We start from the raw sequence: 20,375 nt of genomic DNA, 5'->3' as shown, positions 1-20,375 counted from the left end.
AAAATAAATGGTGAATGACAAGTAAGAATTGTGGCCGTGAGAGAAAGTTAAAGAGAAGGTTTTAAGACAACGTTCTCTCTCCTGTAGCTGTGACATCACCCACAAAGAGCAGCTCTTAAAAATGCAGAAAAAGCCTAATGAAGCACTCAACTTAACACAAGTGATAACACAAAAACTGTGAAAGATACTGTATCAAAAAGCTAAAAAAAATTTAATAGCTCAAGCTGTAGGTAAAAGTATCTGGGAGGAGTAGCATTTAGAAGTGGAAGAAGTCGGAAGAGGATTTAAAGATTGCTCCATTAAAAAAAAAAAAAAAAAAATATTTAAAAAAAAAAAAACTGTAAATCATAGAGATAAGTTGAATACAAGCACAACTGTCCTTAAAGAGCTGAACATTTTGATATGTGAATGTTTTATTGTAGCTAAAAGTATACAGAAGTAGTAGACAACAGGAAATTGTACGGAAGAATCTGATAATACTATGAATGCTGCTGAATCAGCATTCACACAAATAGTGGATGTAAAGTAATAACATTTCTCACACACAAAATTCTCTCCCAAATAATAATTAAAAACAGTCATTGTCCTGCAGTACAAGTAAACATCCAAACTTTGAGTCCATGGCCTTGAAGAGGTCTGCAGCTGTCTTTATTTGAAATGATCATGGCTGTTATGTTGCAACCCCAAGAGTCCAATTTTCACCAATCCAAGGCGTTCAGAAGTTTTTTTTTTTTTTTTTAAGACTCAAGACTTGCCAAACACTTGTCCAGCTGATGAGGCCTCGGAGGCACCTGTCATCACGTTAAAACTATTTCAGTCTGCCAAAAAGCATCAACAGAAAAATATTTCTGTGTCTTGGGAGCAGAGTGACCCTGCAGCCAAGAACATGAATTTTATTCTTTTTACTCTTGCTGTGCCTCGAAGCCTGGTATAATGCCAAGCTGGTGCCCTTTTTGTCTCGTCAACTGACTATTTTCCAATGCAGAAGTCTTTGAAGATGATATCCAGGATCTCCTCTGCCCCGACACGTCCAGTGATCCGACCCAGGCTGGTGAGAGCCAACCGGACGCCTTCGGCTGCCAGAGCGAGGTCAATGTCGCGGTACCGCTGGTACTGAGCCAGGGCCGCAAAACACTGCTGCAGGTGGGCCCTGTGGCGGGCCTGGGTCAGGGTGGGGGCACCTGACAGAGGGTCGCCACACCTAGAAAGGAAGTTAGATAGCAAAATAAACCTGACACTCATTATTTTGTACTTTAAAAAGGATGAAAACCAATTGCAGCACAAACATTCTGCATTTTCCTTTCATTTTTCTTTTGAATCTAAAGTGTGGGATTTGCCGTCTTGTGGTAGTATTAAAAAAGACTGCGGCAGACAGCAAAGCACGCTGTAACTGAATCAGTTTAATTGATCTACTTCACAAAACTGAAGACATGTCTTTGGTATAAACCAGTTAAAACAATGAGCCTTAAAAACATACCAACAGTACAAAAACATCTGTGAGGTAGTTACTGCATCTACATAAAAAATAGAATGATTTGGATACAGTGTTTATTTCAGGTTTTATAGTTTTAGTGCCACAAAGGTCATTGCTGTAGTGGACTTACAGAAAGCTCTTATTCACAATTGGACAAAGGAAATTTAGGGGACACAAAGATACTTTTGGAAGCCTGGTATAATCAATGACAAGTGCGTGTGCATTTATCCATGCCGACATACATTTGTTTTTATAAATGCATCACAGAAAAAAATAAATCTTTCTGATACATTTAAATGAGACATGCAGTCTTTGCTCTGGCACAACAAAACATAAATTGTAGCAACTCACAGAGTTTTGACGCTGCCGTGTAGCACTGTGAGGAAGTCCTGCAGTCCTTCATTAGTGTGGCAAGAGATCAGACAAACCGGAGGTAGTCCAGAGACACGTCTTAACTCCCTGTCCAGCTTCAGCCTCCGCTCCTCAGGCAACATGTCAGTTTTATTCAGCACAAGAAGAAGCCTGTCTGCAGGAAATACTGTGGTAAGAAAGGAAGGAAGAACAAATGTTGATCAAATCACCAATGACTCAGCTATTATTCTCTCAGGCACAGACATTTCTATTCAATTACTCATGACGACTGAAATCTGAAATCTCTATCACAGCTTGGAATACTTCATACCTACTTTTGCCTAGAGATTTGCACCTTATGTCATAAAAAAGTCATAGAATAGTATATCATAAAAACTCATAAAAAAGTCATAAAAGTCAAAGTATTTATGTCATAAAAAGTAATTAATGTCAAAGTATATGTAGTATGTCATAAAAGAAAATCATTAAAAACAGTCATACTATAGTATGTCATAAAAAAGTCAAACTGAGGAAAAAAAAATCATAGCATAGTAGATCATTAAAAGGTCATTAAAAAAAGTAAAATGTAAAAATATATAGTATTTCATAAATAAATAAATTTAAAAATGTTTATTTTTTTCTGTTTTTGAAGAATGTCCGATTGGTGTGCTATATTTGCTCTATTGGGGCATCACTGACAGTCCAGGTGAAGCAGGAGCAGATGAGGCCTGGATATCCTACCTGTCTCAGGCTGCTCCTGGTTGGGCAGGACTCTCCTGAGGTGATCCTGAAGGAAGGCTGCAGCTTGCTGTGCATCAGAGGGGAGATCAGTACAGTCCACAACCACCAGGGTCAGATCTGCCTGTTCCACTCTGGAAAAAAGAACGCAGCCTCCAATCTTGACTAGGAATTTTTCATAGGAGCATAGCAGCATTTGATCAAGAATTTGGGAGTTTTTTTTATTTATTTTTTTAAAATCCTAAATTCACACCATGACAGGAGATCGGCGTACTGACATATACTGATATAGAGCAGTTTTCCAAACTCATTGAGCTGTTCTGGGTAAAACAAATATTTCTACCTTCTGGGCCTTCATATTTACATTACAAATGTTTGTCAGCATTTTCAAATTTAAGTTTTAATATGCCCAATACTTTTATATAATAACACAGATTTATGGCTAAATAACTGCACTACACTATTATAATACTCAGCAACTGAAGCAGCTCCAGGCTGTATACTGCTGACAAATCAGAGCAGAGGCTTGCCTCTCTGATGTTTTATTTCAGAAAGCAATATGGTATGTCCCACTAATATTGTAAATAATTACAAGGATATTTTTAACTAATTCATCTTAATGTTATTTACTTTAAACACTCCTTTGCATTGGTCCTACTGTGCAGTTAGCAGCACCAGCGGATGCTTGTACTTAGCACGTCCTTCCTGTAGTGACCCAGGTCATGAGCCTCTGACCTGCTCCCTGCACAGAAAGTTCCCCCATAGAACACAAACTGCCCACCCTTCCTATAGAGCCACCCGGTCGCCCAAATAACTTAAACAAACAGTAAAGGGATTATAGAATATGTGTTCTGTAAATCTTCATCGGGATTTTTAGCATTTTCATTGATATTTTTCATCAGATTCGTCACCAAGCGATCTACAGTATTCTATCAGAGGGACAAGGTGCAGCAAGTCCCCTTCAATGTCAATAAAATTTAATTGATATTGGTCATGTTGTGATGTAACAGCTAACTGATGTGTCAGATGCTTTATCCACTGCCAAGAACACAACTACTTAGGGAAACAACTGACATTTGTCTTTTTTGGCATGAAAACGAATCCTTAAATTCTGTAGATTGAAGTCTTTTAGTCAACTGTCAGGTGTGTCAGCAACACACTGACTAAGTTAAACACTAAAATGTTTTACTAAGTAATTTTTTACTTAGTACAAACACTGGAAACTTTTTCTTTCCACATATAAATCAATTTATAATCAATGTGGAGGTGTGTTGTTAGGCCCACCCAAAACCATGCGATAAAACATGTCTGTGTCTGTGAATAAAAGCTGATTTAATATTGTGTGTATGTGCCAGTGTGCCCATTCGTCTGGCTGTCTGTTTGTATATGATAAAGCAGTGATGACGAGTGCTACGAGTACTGCTATTCTTCCCTGGTGTAAACAGTGGAAGCAGCTGTCAGTGAATTGCCATATATGTCCATTCTCTGCACCACACATGAAGAACCTTCTAATGATAAATACTCTACAAAAAGGAAAGGAGGTTCTTCATTACGCAACCTCCTGAGAGTGTTTGTCCATGTATTTATAACTATGGCTCAGCAATAATATAAACTCTGGAGGTAAAGTAGACATTACAAAAAATATAGCATGATGGTTCCCCTTTTTAAAAGGGGACCAGAGGGTGTGTGCCAATTATAGGGGTATCACACTTCTCAGCCTCCCTGGTAAAGTCTACGGGAAAGAAATGAACAACGGACCAGCTCTTCACTCTGCGGATTTCTTCCTTTCTTTGTTTTCAAGGACATATTCCATTGGTCCCCTGGCTAATTTGTTTTGTGTAATATTATACACACGTGAACATTTTGCCGAAGCAGCATTCTACATGTGCTACTACACATGTACTCTACATGTGTTACTATCCTGTAGCGTTCCAAATACCAGTGTTAATTTCTCAAGAATTTTGATCTGCTTCTCAAAAATTAGATCTGAGCTAAAAAAAAAAATGCTGTGTGGAATATTTTAAATAAAAGGGCTTCCTCCCCCTACCTTTCCCGAGCACGGCGGACCCCCTCTCTCTCCACCAGGTCTAGGCTCTCCCTGAGGCCGGCTGTGTCACTCAACAGGACAGGGAATCCACCGATGTCCAGTGCCGTCTCTACTATGTCCCTGGTGGTGCCAGCAATGGGAGACACAATGGCTGCAGGTCTTTGGCCTGGATACAAGAAGGTTAAAGGATGAAGTTGGGAGTATTGTATATTTTTCTTATGTCAACAAATCCCATGAAAAGACCAAAACTATCAGTGTTAGCCTGACTGTCTGTGTCAGCTCCAAGTCCAGCCGTTTGTACTAAAAAATTACAAATGATTTCCTTAATCAGCTGGGCACTGTAGCTTTTTGCAAACATTACTAAAACAGGAGTACATAGTGTAATGGTTGGAGACTATTTTCTACCACACTAGTAGTGAATATATCAGGTTTGGCTACACAGACAATACTTGTTAGTACGAGCAATCATTTGCTACATCCATTGCACTCTATTTATCAGCCTCATTTAAAAAAAACTTTATACCTACTAAGGTTCTGCACTGTACAAGCACAAAGAAGATATTTTGTTATCCTTTCTTTATTCAAGAACTTGGCTGACAACCCCCATGTATCCAACATCAAATAATGCTGCCAGCTCATCAATACTTATCTGTGCTGACTGGGTGTGAGCCCAGCCCGCAGGGGAGACTAATCGGAAGAAGAAAATTATAACAGGATTTTATCTGAAGTTTGATAAATACGTCTATTATTCCGATAGGAAGCTATGAGGAGAACCTGCCAAGTCCCCTCTCTGGAAAGTTTATATAGAGTGATTCTAAATGATTTAAGGATACAATATACTAAACAAACACAACCTTAGGCCATAAACAAGGGGTTCATTAGGCTGACTTGGATAAACTTGGAAAAACAACAGAAGAACTGATTTAGAATGAGAAAATTGAAGCGCATACATTTTTGTTTTGTTTATGGAGTGCTTATTTCTGTTTATATGCATATTTCTTCATTAACATTGCTACATAATCGGGCACCCAGATAGCTCAGTTGGTAGAGTGGGTGCCCATATATAGAGGTTTACTCCTTGACGCAGCAGGCCGGGGTTCGACTCTGACCTGCGGCCCTTTGCTGCATGTCATTCCCCCTCTCTCTCCCCTTTCATGTCTTCAGCTGTCCTATCAGAATAAAGGCTGAAAATGCCCAAAAAAGAATCTTTAAAAAAAAAACATTGCTACATAATCAGTTGCTATTTAAAGCAGCAGACTGTGACTCTGATATCTTCTGATGCACGCCATATCGGAAGCAATGAAATCTGAAAAGTCAAAATATTGTAATTCATGTGTGGAGCAGGATCTACTGTTCACATATGGTGTGTTGTGATAATTATGAGATAAAGTTCCTGTGCTATGACGAGATTATTATAATATGTACCACAAATTGGATAGATTTCGTTGACCTTCCTGTCTTTCACATGAAAACGTTCCTCTAACAGTAACAGGAAAACAAAACACCTTGAAAAAAACAACCTAACAACAACCTAACCACAAGATCCATCAGTAGTTTAATAGCTGGGTTTTTTATCAATATGACACAAAAGTGCTCAAAAAAATTTTAATATGATCAGGAAAAAGAAGAATGGCTTCTGATGAAATACCAACTAATAAATGATTTTCAGTATTTGAAACTGAACCCAGGTACCTGGAGTTGAAGGTTACTTATGGTGCTTTTCCATTACATGGTACCTACTCGCCTCGCCTCTACTCTACTTTTTTGGTTTTCCATTACGAAAAAAAGTACCTGGTACCTGCTAACAGGTACTTTTTTTAGTACCTGCTCAGTCGAGGTTCCAAGCGAGCTGAGGCGAGCCGAGAAGGTGAAGTGAAACCCTGCAGGCTGCTGATTGGTTGGAAAGAAGCGTCACTGATCACTGCATTGCTAGCGAGTGACGGCATTTTTAAATAGTTTAGCCAGCGGTGTTTTTCTGCTGCCGGAGGCTCCACGCAGAGCTTTTTCCGTAGCATACAAGTGGCCTGATGGTTATACTGGTGCGCTGGTGTGTGCATGTGTGATGTGTGTGTTGAGTCGCCGTATGTGTGTGTGTGTGGGGAGCTAGTGAGCGAGGGAGAAGTGGGAGAGTGACAGCGATTATCTCCGCAGCGAGTAGCGACTCTAGAGTCATATATTTGTGAGAGAAACAAAGCGAGTAGCGACTCTAGAGTCATATATATGTGACCACGGTGGGAAATCTGGAGCAGTAAACGTTAATTATCTCTTTGATATCATGTTGTTTACGGTGACGGAGAACCAGGAAACGCGTCGGGGATATGTCAATGGGAAAAGCAAGCTACTAAGCCACGCCCACGGCAGTCCCTATGACGACCAGCCACGCTGAGGCGATACTAAAATCTGCAATGGAAAACGGACGCACAGCGAGTTGAGGTGAGTCGAGCAGGTACCATGTAATGGAAAAACGCCATTATATAACGCCAACCCAAATAACTACTGTCATACTGCTTGATTTCAAAATCAGAATGCACAAAATCCTGTCAGTCCAGGCTGCTTATAGTGTGACAGACGTTGCCTTCTTTTCCTCCCAAACCATGGCTGACAGCGGTATGATTCAACAGTAAGGTCTGTATTTAGAAGATAGTAAATAATATTTAATATTATTCCCTTTACAGTGTGTGAGTGTGTGTGTGTGTGTGTGTGTGTGTGTGTGTGTGTGTGTGTGTGTGTGTGTCGGTTTTCTTGGTTCTCTTACAGAGTGTGTTAAGGAGGCTACTTTTCCCTGCATTGGTGGCTCCTGCGATGACCACCTGGACTCCACTGCGTAGCCGCTCGCCCCTCCTCTCATCCTTTAGGTGGCGCTCCATCTCCGCTTGCAGATCACACACTGATTTGTCCACTGTGGGGGTTGAGAGGGAGATGAGATAAGATATAAGATACTTTATTTGTCATTGTACACAGATACAACGAGACATTGTTTGGAACAAACCTGAGATGCCCACAGCTAAAAAGACTAAAATACATAAAATAAGTTAAATAAATAACTTAACTAATAAATAACTTAAAGAGAGAGGACGGAACAGAACATGACAAAGGTTTCATATTTAACTTCACTTTCGTGGCCTTGTGAAGGGAATTTCTGTCCTTTGAAGTAAGAAAGCCTGTCCGGTGTCTGACACCGTTCGTCTGGATGAAAAATTTGTCATGGACCTGTCTCTTTCCGCATGTGAATAAAGCGGAAAAATGCTTTTGACAATACAATGCATCAACAATACCTACTTTATCTTAAGGGGAAGACATTTAAACTTGAGAATCTTGATTGATTAAAAGGACATTAATTCATCCAACTTGGGATGACTTGAGAGAAAACATAAGATATAACTTATAATGCCATTTGCTGTATGTTTTCAGGTGGCAATGGTAAGTATTTATGCCAGGTAGTCAATTTTTGGAAATTAGTCTATTATTATTTGCCACTCTGAGGCGTGAGCCCACATTTCGTGTCACCAAAACAAACAATTGTTCCCAGCCTTTAAACCAGCCAGACTCTCCTCGGAGAGAAACAGAGCTCCTGAAAGCCCAAGGGATGACGGTTATTTTTTTTAAGGACAGTGTACACATACCTTGGTTTAAGACCCCATCTTCAATGAGCTCATCCTCACTGAAGTCTATGAAGGCCTCGACATGAGCCAGACACTGTATGACACACAAAGCCGAGAGGAGAGATGGAAGAGGCTGAATTAGTGTGTGAAATTAACACCTTGGACCCCCTGAACAAGGGAAATACTACTGACTGCACTCTCACTTTTATTTTTTTCCTCATGGCACCACTTGTGTGGTGTTGTAATAAAGCCACTTTGATTGAGTGCTAAAATGAACCATTATTTTCATTGTTAATTAATCTGTTGATAATTTTTTTGGTTAATTTCTTAATTATTTAAGGGGGGCGGGGGGCATCAGTATTTCCACCACAGCAGCGATCAGTATCTTGATTGACATGAAGAGCATAAACACAATAGTAGTAAGGCTGCACAAAAACAGGAAGCATCAGATTCCCATACTCTAAACCATCCACAAAAGTGGGAAGCCAAGGGTTAAAAAAAAAAACTGCATTGTGTCGGTAGTAAATGAGGGTTTGACCCCTCGCTTCATACAGATGGTATACGTCTGATTAACAGGATTCCCAGAAATCGGATTCCAAAATAAAGGCGTGTTCAAAATTGCTTCTTGGAACCGTCCTGAGAAAGCTGCCGACAAGCAGCTTAACAGAGTTCCTCCAGGGAGATCAGCTCGACCGGTTGGTCAGATATGGTAAAGTGTTAAAAGATCATTGGTCTATATATTCTTCAAAACAGTTCACTGTGGAGGAGGAGCATGTGGCCTGCATCCATTCAGTTGAGTTTATCGGCGGTCAGTGACCTGTTGCTCTGAATCACCTACAACATGTAAAAGGAAAACTCACCCTATGTCAGGATTAGATGTAAACAAGACAAAAACATGCCACCATCGGAAGCCTTATTAGTGAACGTAAAACTACAAACCGTAGTACAAGTCAGGTGTCTTTACCCAACAACTTATATGTAGAAAGTTAACACAAAATACAGACAGGGTTTTGGATGACTTCAAAGCAAAAAAAACTTTTCTATTTTTGCTATTAACCCTCTCCCCCAGAAAAGTTCAAGTTCAACAGCAGTCAGAGGAGGAGCTGAGAGTTTCGGCAGACTGTTGGCACTGAACAGATGGCTATCAACTGCATGTACCAACAACCATTCGATGCAGTTCATTGACAATTTTAACATTTTCTGTGGCTGCAGACATCTTTTTAAAGCAGATGGACTATTCCTTAACAAGCCAGGAGTAAAGCTGTTCACCTCTAGCCTACTTTACTTTCTGCACCACACATCTGCTCCCTTGGCCAAGGACACGAGACAAGATGAACCAAAACAAGAGGAAGACACAACAAAGTGCGGCAGTGAGCCACCACAGCCCCCACCTGAGCAAAGATTTGACCATGGGAGACCAAAGACCGGAGATGAGAAATCTCAACCCCCCGTCTCACCCGTCCAACACTCCTCAAACCCCTTTGACAACCACGAAAGCTTTGAGGACCTCTTTAAGGATACGTCGCTCTCCCCTCTTTCCCCCATCCCCATGTTGGAGTTCACTGACCAGATGAAGCAGCTGGTAAATGCTGGAACCAAGTATGCCCCCCCTTCCTTCTCCCATCGTAAAACGCCAGGCACCTCTGCCCCCTCAAGGACGGCAGTTAACTCCTTCTCCCCAAACTGATAAGGATGCTTGTGTGCAAAATGCAGCAAGCATTAACTGATATGGGCCGGGTCCAGGCTGCATGCCTAGTAGCACTCATGACTTTTTCCAAGACAAGCCTGGGCCCTACGTATTAGATTCTTCCACAATTTATGTTGTGATAGGTAATAGAAAAAGAATGGTGAATAAGCACGGAACTGCAAACTTTGCAAATTTAGCATCCATTCCTCGTCAGCCACAGTCTGTCCCAAAAAATGAAAACGCACTAACACTAGCACTACTAAACGTTAGGTCTTTGGCGGGAAAATCATTTTTAATCAATGATTTTATTATCAACCACAATCTTGATTTTATGTTTTTAACTGAAACCTGGTTGGACCATAATAACAGTGCTGCTGTTCTCATTGAGTCAGCCCCCCCTAACTTCAGTTTTATGAGTGAGAATAGAGTGAATAAGAAAGGAGGTGGAGTCGCCATTTTGTTTAATGACTCATTCTAATGTACGCAAATATCTTACGTAAATTTGCTTCTTTTGAATATGTGGCTCTTCAGCTAAGATCCTCCCCTCTAGCTCTACTTCTAAATATCTATAGGCCACCTAAATACTGTGCAAACTTCTTTGACGACTTTACTGAACTGTTGTCTATAATCTGTATTAACTTTGACCGTGTAATTATTGGTGGTGATTTCAACATTCATGTTGACAACCCCCAGGACCGAGGGACCAAAGAACTGTGTTGTGTTTTTGAGAGCTATGGACTGACTCGGCATGTGACACAGCCCACGCACAATAAGGGGCACACTCTGGACTTGATTATCTCCAAGGGTGTGAACATTTCCAAGGTTGTGGTGACTGATGTTGCTCTCTCTGATCATTCCTGTGTTTTCTTTAACGGCACTATCTCTCTGCCCAAAAGTGTTCAAACAAAGTTAATCAGAAAACGGTATATCACTGAAAACACCAGTGAATCATTCATTCAGCTTTTCTCCTCTACACCCACCCTCACTGGGGCCTCAGTCACTGAGTTTGTAGATAATTTCAACTGTAAAATTACGAATGTTATTGATGCTATTGCTCCCACTAAGGTCAAAGCTGTCTCTGGTAAGAAAAGATCTCCATGGAGAAATTTTATAGTTGTGAGAACAGAAAAAAGAGTGTCGAAAAGCTGAACGCAGTTGGCGAAAATCTAATCTCCAGGTCCATTATAACACTTACAAAGAGAGACTTCGCATTTATAATATGGAACTAAGGAATGCAAGGCGGTCCTTTTTCTCTGACATTATTGCCAGAAACAATAATAATTCACGTGCTTTGTTTGCTACTGTTGATAGATTAACAAACCCTCCAGTACCAATAGCATCTGAACTGTTGTCTACCAAGGCTTGCAATGACTTTGCCTCCTTCTTCACAGACAAAATTCAGAAAATTAGACAGTCAGTGCTTCCATATCAAGTACAGGATATGTGTTGTCACAGTGTGCACGCAAAACAAATTCCAACATGACACAATTTCATACGATCAACCTTAAAAACCTGGAGGACACTATACAACATCTGAAAACCTCCTCCTGTTGCCTTAATATTCTACCAACGGGTGTTTTCAAAAATGTTTCGAATTGTTTGGCTTCTGATCTTCTACAGATTGTAAACACATCTCTGCTCTCAGGTATCTTCCCACAGGCCCTGAAAACGGCAGTCATCAAGCCATTCCTAAAAAAGAACAATCTAGACACGTCACTAATGAGCAACTATAGGCCAATATCAAACCTTCCATTTTTAAGTAAAATCATAGAAAAAGTGGTTTTTCAACAACTCAACCTTTTCTTATCGCTAAACAACAGTTTTGATGCCTTCCAGTCAGGTTTTCGACCACACCACAGCACTGAGATGGCTCTTGTTAAAATCTTTAATGACATCCACTTAAACACAGATAGTGGCAAAATTTCAGTCTTAGTATTACTTGATCTCAGTGCTGCATTTGATACGGTAGACCATGACATATTGCTTGACCGATTGGAAAACTGGGTTGGTCTTTCTGGCTCAGTACTAAAGTGGTTTGAATCCTATTTAAAGAATAGGGACTACTTAGTGTCTATAGGTAATTATACATCTGAGCATACAAATATGATGTGCGGAGTTCCCCAAGGCTCAGTTCTGGGGCCTCTTCTGTTCAACATCTACATGCTTCCACTGGCTCAGATTATGGAAAACAACAAAATAAGTTACCATAGTTATGCGGATGACACACAAATTTACATAACCTTATCGCTAGGAACTATAGCCCAATACAACAATTAAATATGTGCATTGAACAGATTAATGATTGGATGTGCCAGAAGTTTCTTAAATTAAATGAAGAAAAAACGGAGGTGGTTGTTTTTGGAGCAAAAGAGGAACGATTGAAAGTCAGCGCTCAGCTTCAAACGACAATGTTAAAAACAACAGACAAAGCCAGAAATCTTGGTGTAGTCATGGACTCGGACCTAAATTTTAAAAGCCACATTAACATAATTAAAAAATCAGCCTATTATCACCTTAAAAATATATCAAGGGTTAAAGGGCTTATGTCTCAGCAGGATCTGGAAAAACTTGTCCATGCTTTTATCTTCAGTAGACTTGACTACTGTAACGGTGTCTTTACAGGTCTCCCTAAAAAATCAGACAGCTGCAGCTGATTCAGAACGCTGCTGCTCGAGTCCTCACTAAAACCAAGAAAGTGGATCACATCACTCCAGTACTGAAGTCTCTACACTGGCTTCCAGTGCCTCAAAGAATTGATTTCAAAATACTTTTACTGGTTTATAAATCACTAAACGGTTTAGGGCCAAAATACATTTCTGATCTGCTACTACATTATGACCCACCCAGACCTCTCAGGTCATCTGGGACAGGTCTACTTGTTGTCCCCAGAGTCAGAACTAAACAGGGGGAAGCAGCGTTCAGTTTTTATGCTCCACATATCTGGAACAAACTCCCAGAAACCTGTAGGTCCGCTGCAACTCTCAGTTCTTTTAAATCTAAGCTAAAGACCTATCTTTTTGATGTTGCTTTTCTTTAAATAATCTATTTTATTAACTTTAATTTCTTATACTGCACTGTAACTTTTATTCTTATACTGCACTATCAATTTTATTCTTGTCTTTTAATGTTTTTAATTTGTTTATTATTGTTTTTTAATTGTTTTCTAACTGCTCTATAATGTTTTATGTAAAGCACTTTGAATTGCCCTGTTGCTGAAATGTGCTATACAAATAAAGCTGCCTTGCCTTGCCTTGCCTTGAAGTTTCTAAACCTTTTGTAAGTGTCTGTATGTAGTGTATAGATGTGTAGAGGTAGAAATCACAAAATCACTTAACTAACTGAGGTTCGTACTCACTGATAATGTTTACTAACCTAAATGTGTGCATCTCAGTCCAAACACACTTCAGACCGGGCCATCCTGATCCAATTTATGAGCGGCATACCACAAAAACAGGACCTTTATTGCACATCATACCTCTCTCTCTCTTCGCTCGTTCCCCTCGTTCAGTTTAGTACAAAACTATCCTTTACAGCACAGCAGCACATAAGGGAAATAGCTCAGTAGCCACTAATTTAACTGGCTTACCAGATTATCATTTTTCCTCTGGCTGTCACCATCTTTTAATATTCTTTTAACTAGGAAGTAACATACTGTGTATCAACAGCTGAGCTGACAACATTTCTCCGTCACCAGTGAGGAGATCAATTACTAAAAGCTACTGATGTGTTCAATGACCGAAGTGATTCAGAATCTCCAGTTCATTTTTATTGTTACTATAAAGATTCATTCGTACGTGTACTGAACACCTCTAACCATGTGTCCTGGTGTGATCATTAATATGCAGTAGGTAAGACTTATAAAGCTAACTTTCTGTCATATTTGCTGAAACTGACCCTATGTTCCAGTAGAACTACATGAAGCAGGGGGGTCTAACTGCATGTCAATCACTGCTCATGCACATGCATTCATTCTCCCTTGTGGGGGGAGGGGCTTAGGAGACACTTTTGGCCTTTAGCGGAAAGGGGAGAGGTACTGAGAAGTTTTCGATGTTCAAATATTTTTGCTAAGTCCTGGATCTTCACAAATCCTACCTACAGCACCTTTAAATAATATGACAAGCTCTATGGAGCATTCAACAGCAGCAAGGTCACTAACCCTTAATGTGAATTTTACAGTTGCACTCATTCTTTCTTTCACTCCAATTTATCTTGACTTCAAGACTGACTCAACTTTCTGACCCTTATATATACATACATTTCTTATCTATGCAGTACAGGAAACTGCAGAGATAGGAAAAACAATACTGCTGCACATAATATATCAATGTCTTTATTGTGTGCCTGTCCTAAGACATACAGCAGCTGTGCTTGGTTTAATTCATCTTTAATCCATCCAAAACAATACAAAACTAGATGCTCTGAGATGGAAAAAAACATTACATGGATGTCACTTGAGTGAAGATGGATCAACAGCACATTAAAGTAGGTGCTTTAAAAAAACATCTTGCTCTGAGAAAGTAAAAAATAGAAACGTGACATTGAACATGTGCAAGTGGCTTTCCACAGGAAAGTCCAAATTAAAAGCTCATCGAGGTCTCTGAACTGACTCAGTGATGGTGCAGGATTATGAGTTTGTATTCACAAAGCTTTTCTAAACAGAGAGGAAATGTGTACACCTGCAAAAATAGGTGTCAATAATTTAGCAATGTGTTATCTTAACTCCATGGGGGTTCCCCCTCAAAGTTAATTTAATTCCAATCTATTCAATTTCATTTGCATTGTTCTCCGTTTTCCCCCCCAACCCTGTTAACAATGGAAAGTAAATATACCCATGTACCATACAGATTAGTATTTTGATTCTCAGTATTATACTACAGGTGCTACAGCAACATGAAAACAGGAAGCCTCTGATTCCCATAAGTTAATCCATCAACGATGTGTTGGAAAAGCAGCTGCGGTAATACAAAAAAAAAGAAAAGAAAGCATTGTTTGGGTGTGAAACTACTGAGGCCTGACCTACAGCACAGTACAGACAGGTTCTTTCCAAGACACTGTTTTTAGAGAAATGTCAGACACGAACATGGACAAAGTTTCTACAGGAAGAACTCCAGGAGGCTTGTTTCTGCTGTCAAACTAACTCCGAATTAGACAGAACAACAGAATTTCAAAAGGCCCCCTGTTCACCTGTCACTTTTAAAACCGGGTCTGGTTTGATCAAGTTTTGTGGAAGACCACCAGCAAATCAAGTCTGATTTCAGGTCGAGACCAACAGCACAGTGTCTGAGAAACAGACATGTACAATCTTCCAACATCCAATCTGATCTTTGTGTAGAAACTGGAGGATCTTTACACACACAGGTTTCTGCAGTACAGAATAATTCAGTTAACAGTTTATAGAGTGGAGGAAAAAGTACTCCGAACATCAATAAGACTTTATTTTTGTATTATATATAGTAGGCAGGAAAAAGTAAACTTCACACCTTGTAGCATCAGGGACTAAGATGAATTTAAGAAAACAAAAAAGTGTTCAAGACTGATTTGAGACCAGACTATACCTTCAGTTCCTGCCACACACCCCCTACACCTTATAAGCCCAGGGCTCCGGTCCTGATGGAAAAACCTGTTTGTACTGTACATCGCCCTGCCTATGACGGATGTTGGAAATTGCTGTGTACACCACCAGTATCTGTACCGACCTACCCGTTTGAGTTTGTGGGTCCAGTCCTGATAGAGGCGTCCCAGCTCTCCTGACATCTGCCTGAGAGCCTGTCTCCTCTGAGCCTCTGTCTCAGCATGGATCAGATCTCCGAGCCCCTCCACCTGAAAGGAGCATTATCATTTTATCTATTTCTTGCACTTATGTTTTCATTCTGACTAACTGTATGACTCCCCCAATTATGTGTATGATGTGCTATCTACAGAACAGATTACATGGTTTATAAGCATGTGGTGCTGTGTGTAAGATGTACAGTGTACTGACACAGTTCCCTGCTACTGTTAAGACAGCATTAAAGTTCTTCTTGCTGTAGCTATAACGTCCAAGACAAATTGTTCTCAGTTCTCATTGCTCTCATCTTATTATAACATTGATTACTAGGATAAGACATTTATTACCAAAGGAAGGATTTGTGTGCCCTTAATGGGACTTTATGAGGCATTTTGATCATTTCCAAGATGAATTTTATTGAATTGTAAAAACACATATGCATACTGATGAATAAATACTCAGTTTAATGTATACTGCTGAAATTCAATCTGAATCATGATATACTGTGTATATCCATACCAGCCCTCTTTCAATGCCTAAATGCTGCTTTTTAAAGAAAATTAACATCTACAGAAGCCCAGTGGTATTTGACAGCCCAATTAAATAATTGTTCAAAGGGCAAAAGATGTAAAAGAGAACATTTTCACTGTTGACATTTCAAGAACTTGAAATCCCTGTTCATTTCTGACCCTATTTATTCCACATTTACCCTGCAAAATCGCTCTGAAAGGCTTTTGCAAATCTGCATAGATCTGTCTCAATGGGTTTTTACATACTCTTCTCAACCTACCTCTGTTAAATCCAGCTTTCCTGCTTGAAAGGCCCGCCGCGTGAACTCTCCAGCTTCAGCAGGCCTCATGCCAGGCACGCTTCCTGAGAAAAACACACACAACATACAAACATTATGAGGCACGAGGTGGGCATGCATCATGCACACAGCATACAAACAGAGGCGGATCAAACGCAGGGTCAATGTGTCAATCAGGGTTCACTTGGAATGAAAACAGGCACACCTGTGCGGGTTGAAGAGGTTACGTTTCCTTTGTTTTCAAACCATTTTTCAAATCGCATCAGGAGGAGACAACAGTGAACACAAATCATTTAGCAAATGGAGGTCATGATCCATTAAGTGGAACAAAATATTCTGTTTTAAATTTGACTGGCTGCTTATCATCTTACCAACATAGTCACTATATTTTATTTAGTTTAAAAAAAGAAGAAGCATTATTCAGCAACATCATGTCCAACACTGTAATGTTTTCCTAATTAGTGATAATCTTACATTAACTGATGATAATTACCTTCATTATCTTTTTACCTTATACAATACTGCCCCCTAGAAGGCCAGTGGGAGAACTGCAGCAAAATATTACTTTTTAGTCGCAGAGGGATTGCCACGCTTGTCAAGGCGCATATTATAAGTATCTTAGAAATAGGAATACATGCATCACTTTTCCCTTTTAAGTCACAGTGATGGGCAGTCATATGATTCAACCAGTTACTGTGTTTAAAATGCAGGCTTACAGCTTGGGAAGTCAAGGCTGTAACACATATAAACATCCTGCAAAGTGACGGTGCATCTCATGACACTGTATGTATGGGATGTACTGCATATATGAAGTTGTTTAATATATTATATCATACGCATAATGACATCTGTATGTTACCTAGAGCCTGTAACACAGCACTAATGACAGCAGGACCGCCGTGGATGTGGAACTCCACACTGTCCTCTCCTGTGAAACTGTGAGGAGCTGAAGACATGAACACAAATGAAACAACAACACAGGCTGAATATACTTTAGGCATTTAAATACACAGAAGGAGCTAAATGTTTAGGAATACCTTCATTAAACTTGGACTACAAGTAGATGATACCTCTTGAATCACAAGACTCAATACTGTGATGAGATAAAACAGATTAGCTGGACAGGAGAGATGGGACTTGACATAAATATTTAACAACCAAGCTGGTTTGTCAACACAAGATCCAACAAGCCAGACAGAAAACATTTTTTTGCAGAAGAGTTTTTGCATGTTTTAGCCGATTTAGTACTACTCAAGCGTTGGTTTATATTACTGTTACATTCAGAGTGGTATATAATTCAATTTGCAGACACTGCAAAATCCCTTGAGACAGGTAATGTTTGACATTCATGTTTTCCCTTAACAAATAAATACCTGATGCAAAATGTATTTTGCCCTCTGTATTAGCCTTTTCTTACATTGTACTGTATTATATTGTCATTTCTTGAGGACGCCTTCAGGAGTACAAGGGAAGCAGTCCATGGTGTGTAAAAAAAAAAAATACTATATCAACATTACAAATCACAGAAATGTGAAGAAGAAATAAAATGTTGTCCAAGGGAACAGACCTGGGAACCAGAAGACAAGTCCGCGGTCCAGCACTTCTTTGGATTGGGGGTCTGTGATGCTGCGTAACAAGGCGGTGCGTGGAGGAGGCAGTTTGCGGGTGAGCCCGGTCATACACCTCAGAGCTGTAGCTGAGGCTGGACCACTGGCTCGTACCACAGCCACCCCACACCTGCCATGGCCTGATGATAATGCAAAGATGGTCTCAGCATCAGCTATTCCAACTGGGACTCCATTAAAGGTGGAGAGGAATCTGCAAGGTGGAGTTCCTCTACTGGAAATAAGTAAATGGTAACGGACACTGTAACTTCATATGTGTAGGATCTTCAATATAGAGACAACCCTGTATATTCTGGAGCCCCAAAACAGACAAAAGGTAATACGATGTTTTCAGACAAGTCAAAAATAAAACTGAAAATGTCAATAAATAATAATGTTAAAAAAATAATCAAAATGGAGTGTAAAACAAAACTTGCTAACTTGCATAGGGGAAATAGGGAAAACATAAATGTATAAATATAAAATTAAGGAGTTGACTAAAATAAATTTGGTTTTGATGTATTTAATCAAGTGGTAATGGGAAAACACAAAGCATTCCTCAAGGCTTTGACAAGTATAAAGCTTTATACAGTATTTCTTTGCAGTATTGATGTATTCTACGGAAGAGGATTAGGGCCACATGTGAACATTTTATTTCAGTTCTGAGATTAAAGTCAGAATTCTGAGATTAAAGTTATTCTTATTATTGATATTATTTTACTGATATGTTGCCTTTTGTTTTGGGCTCAGTATGTTACTGTGTCATACATTAAAAATAGTCATACTGAATGTCTATTACAGAAATATTTATATGTTAAATATGTACATTAAAAATAGATTATATATATATATATATATATATATATATATATATATATATATATATATAAATATATAAATACACATATATATAAACTATTTTTAATGTATGACACAGTAACATATAAAGATTTCTGTAAAAGACATTCAGTATGACCGTTTCTGAATTAGTGGCCAAAATACAGAAATCGAGGTTGAACTTTGTTAACAAACCTTGTCCTAAGTATGTGGTCAGCAGCTCTCCATATCCCACGATGAATGGATGGCAGCATAATTAGACACTATGACCAAACGTTTCAGGTGCTGTTCATCATGTGGTTGATTTTTAGAGATTGACATTGTAAAATATACTCTGTCCTTGACACAATCATTATGTTTACCCTTTTACACTGTGAGCTAATGTCGGAGTAACCTATGAGTGTTACGTTAGCTAGTAAATGTTGATAATTCATCAACTGTTAGGCCTAGTGTCTTCTGTGAAAGCTCCTTCCCTAACAAGCTGCGGCTTCTCTTCTTCAACCGCTTACATCTACCACGATGAGATTGTTGCTGCCTCTGTTGATTGTGATTAGTCGGGGTTTTCAACAACAGCGATAATACTAAAGTCTGATTTGTTCAGGACCTGTCAATTTGCAACAGGTCCCGCCCGCTGTGCGTCATTAAATTCGGTCCGTGTAGCAACCGTTGCTATTCACAGTACATATCTATCTATCTATCTATCTATCTATCTATCTATCTATCTATCTATCTATCTATCTATCTATCTATCTATCTATCTATCTATCTATCTATCTATCTATCTATCTATCTATCTATCATTTTGATAATCGATTAATCACTTTCAATTTAATCATCAATTCTTTCAAATAAAAATGCCATATGAATTTATTTTTAATACATCTATGCATTGTGTTGTAATTTTGGAAAAGGGTAATATAACTTCATTAAAAAAAATTACATTAGCCACCTCTTTGTTGTTTTTCTAAACCTCATATTTTTACAGTAATGGGTAGGCTAAATGTCACATGCACGAAGCAACTTCCTCTAATATAAAAGGCTATTTGATAGAATATAACTTAGCTTATATATACATTTATTTGGAATACAACCAAAAAATATATGCACATTACTGTATTATGAAGAGTTGTTTGGTGAGTCCCCTGCAAATGACTTTAATTGATTTTCCTTTTGTTTATTTTTAATAGGCTATACATTTCAGTTTTTATTATTACTATTATTTTATAATTATTTATTGATTTACCTAAAAAGAACTTAAATGATTGGCACCAAAATGTATCATATGCCTAGCTACTAAAAAATGTGTGTCAGTATGTTCCAGATAGGTGGGAAAAAACCCTGTGACACAGATCATGGAAAGTGACTCTCTCTGGGGAAACAGAGATGATAGTGTTGAAAATTGGACAAATCCATATGGATTAAAGAATGAGTATGTTAGGACAAAAAAAGGCACAAACATG

The 20,375-nt window shown here is 39.0% G+C and overlaps 1 protein-coding gene across 3 annotated transcripts; it reads right to left on the bottom strand.

Annotated features, from left to right (window-relative positions):
* Positions 1-395: 395 nt before the first annotated feature.
* On the bottom strand, positions 396-19,452 carry gtpbp3 (GTP binding protein 3, mitochondrial). Of its 3 annotated transcripts, none has more exons than XM_028587366.1 (11): positions 19,111-19,452; positions 18,042-18,313; positions 17,334-17,420; positions 16,457-16,539; positions 15,600-15,719; positions 8,234-8,306; positions 7,366-7,509; positions 4,611-4,776; positions 2,567-2,697; positions 1,826-2,012; positions 396-1,201 (listed from the first exon to the last, which is right to left on the bottom strand). In XM_028587366.1, exons 1-11 carry the CDS (start codon positions 19,167-19,169, stop codon positions 970-972), a joined length of 1,554 nt encoding a protein of 517 aa, XP_028443167.1. In that variant the 5' UTR covers positions 19,170-19,452; the 3' UTR covers positions 396-969. The 3 variants fall into 3 exon arrangements, with proteins under 3 accessions (XP_028443167.1, XP_028443169.1, XP_028443168.1); XM_028587368.1 differs by having other exon boundaries at positions 18,042-18,221; XM_028587367.1 differs by lacking the exon at positions 17,334-17,420.
* Between the last annotated feature and the right edge of the window lie 923 nt (positions 19,453-20,375).

The sequence above is a fragment of the Perca flavescens genome, chromosome 9 (assembly GCF_004354835.1).
Source record: "Perca flavescens isolate YP-PL-M2 chromosome 9, PFLA_1.0, whole genome shotgun sequence".
Classification (NCBI taxonomy): domain Eukaryota; kingdom Metazoa; phylum Chordata; class Actinopteri; order Perciformes; family Percidae; genus Perca; species Perca flavescens.
Note: the sequence above shows the minus strand (reverse complement) of the source record. Positions and strands in the feature narration are given on the sequence as shown.

Excerpts from the sequence above, each read along its gene's own strand:
- gtpbp3 (XM_028587366.1), bottom strand. The coding sequence starts at position 19,169 with ATGCTGCCATCCATTCATCGTGGGATATGGAGAGCTGCTGACCACATA. Across the intron at positions 8,307-15,599 it reads GGACCCACAAACTCAAACGG|TGTCTGGCTCATGTCGAGGC; the intron begins GTAGGTCGGTAC and ends TGTGTCATACAG. Across the intron at positions 1,202-1,825 it reads CACGGCAGCGTCAAAACTCT|GTGTGGCGACCCTCTGTCAG; the intron begins GTGAGTTGCTAC and ends CTTCCTTTCTAG.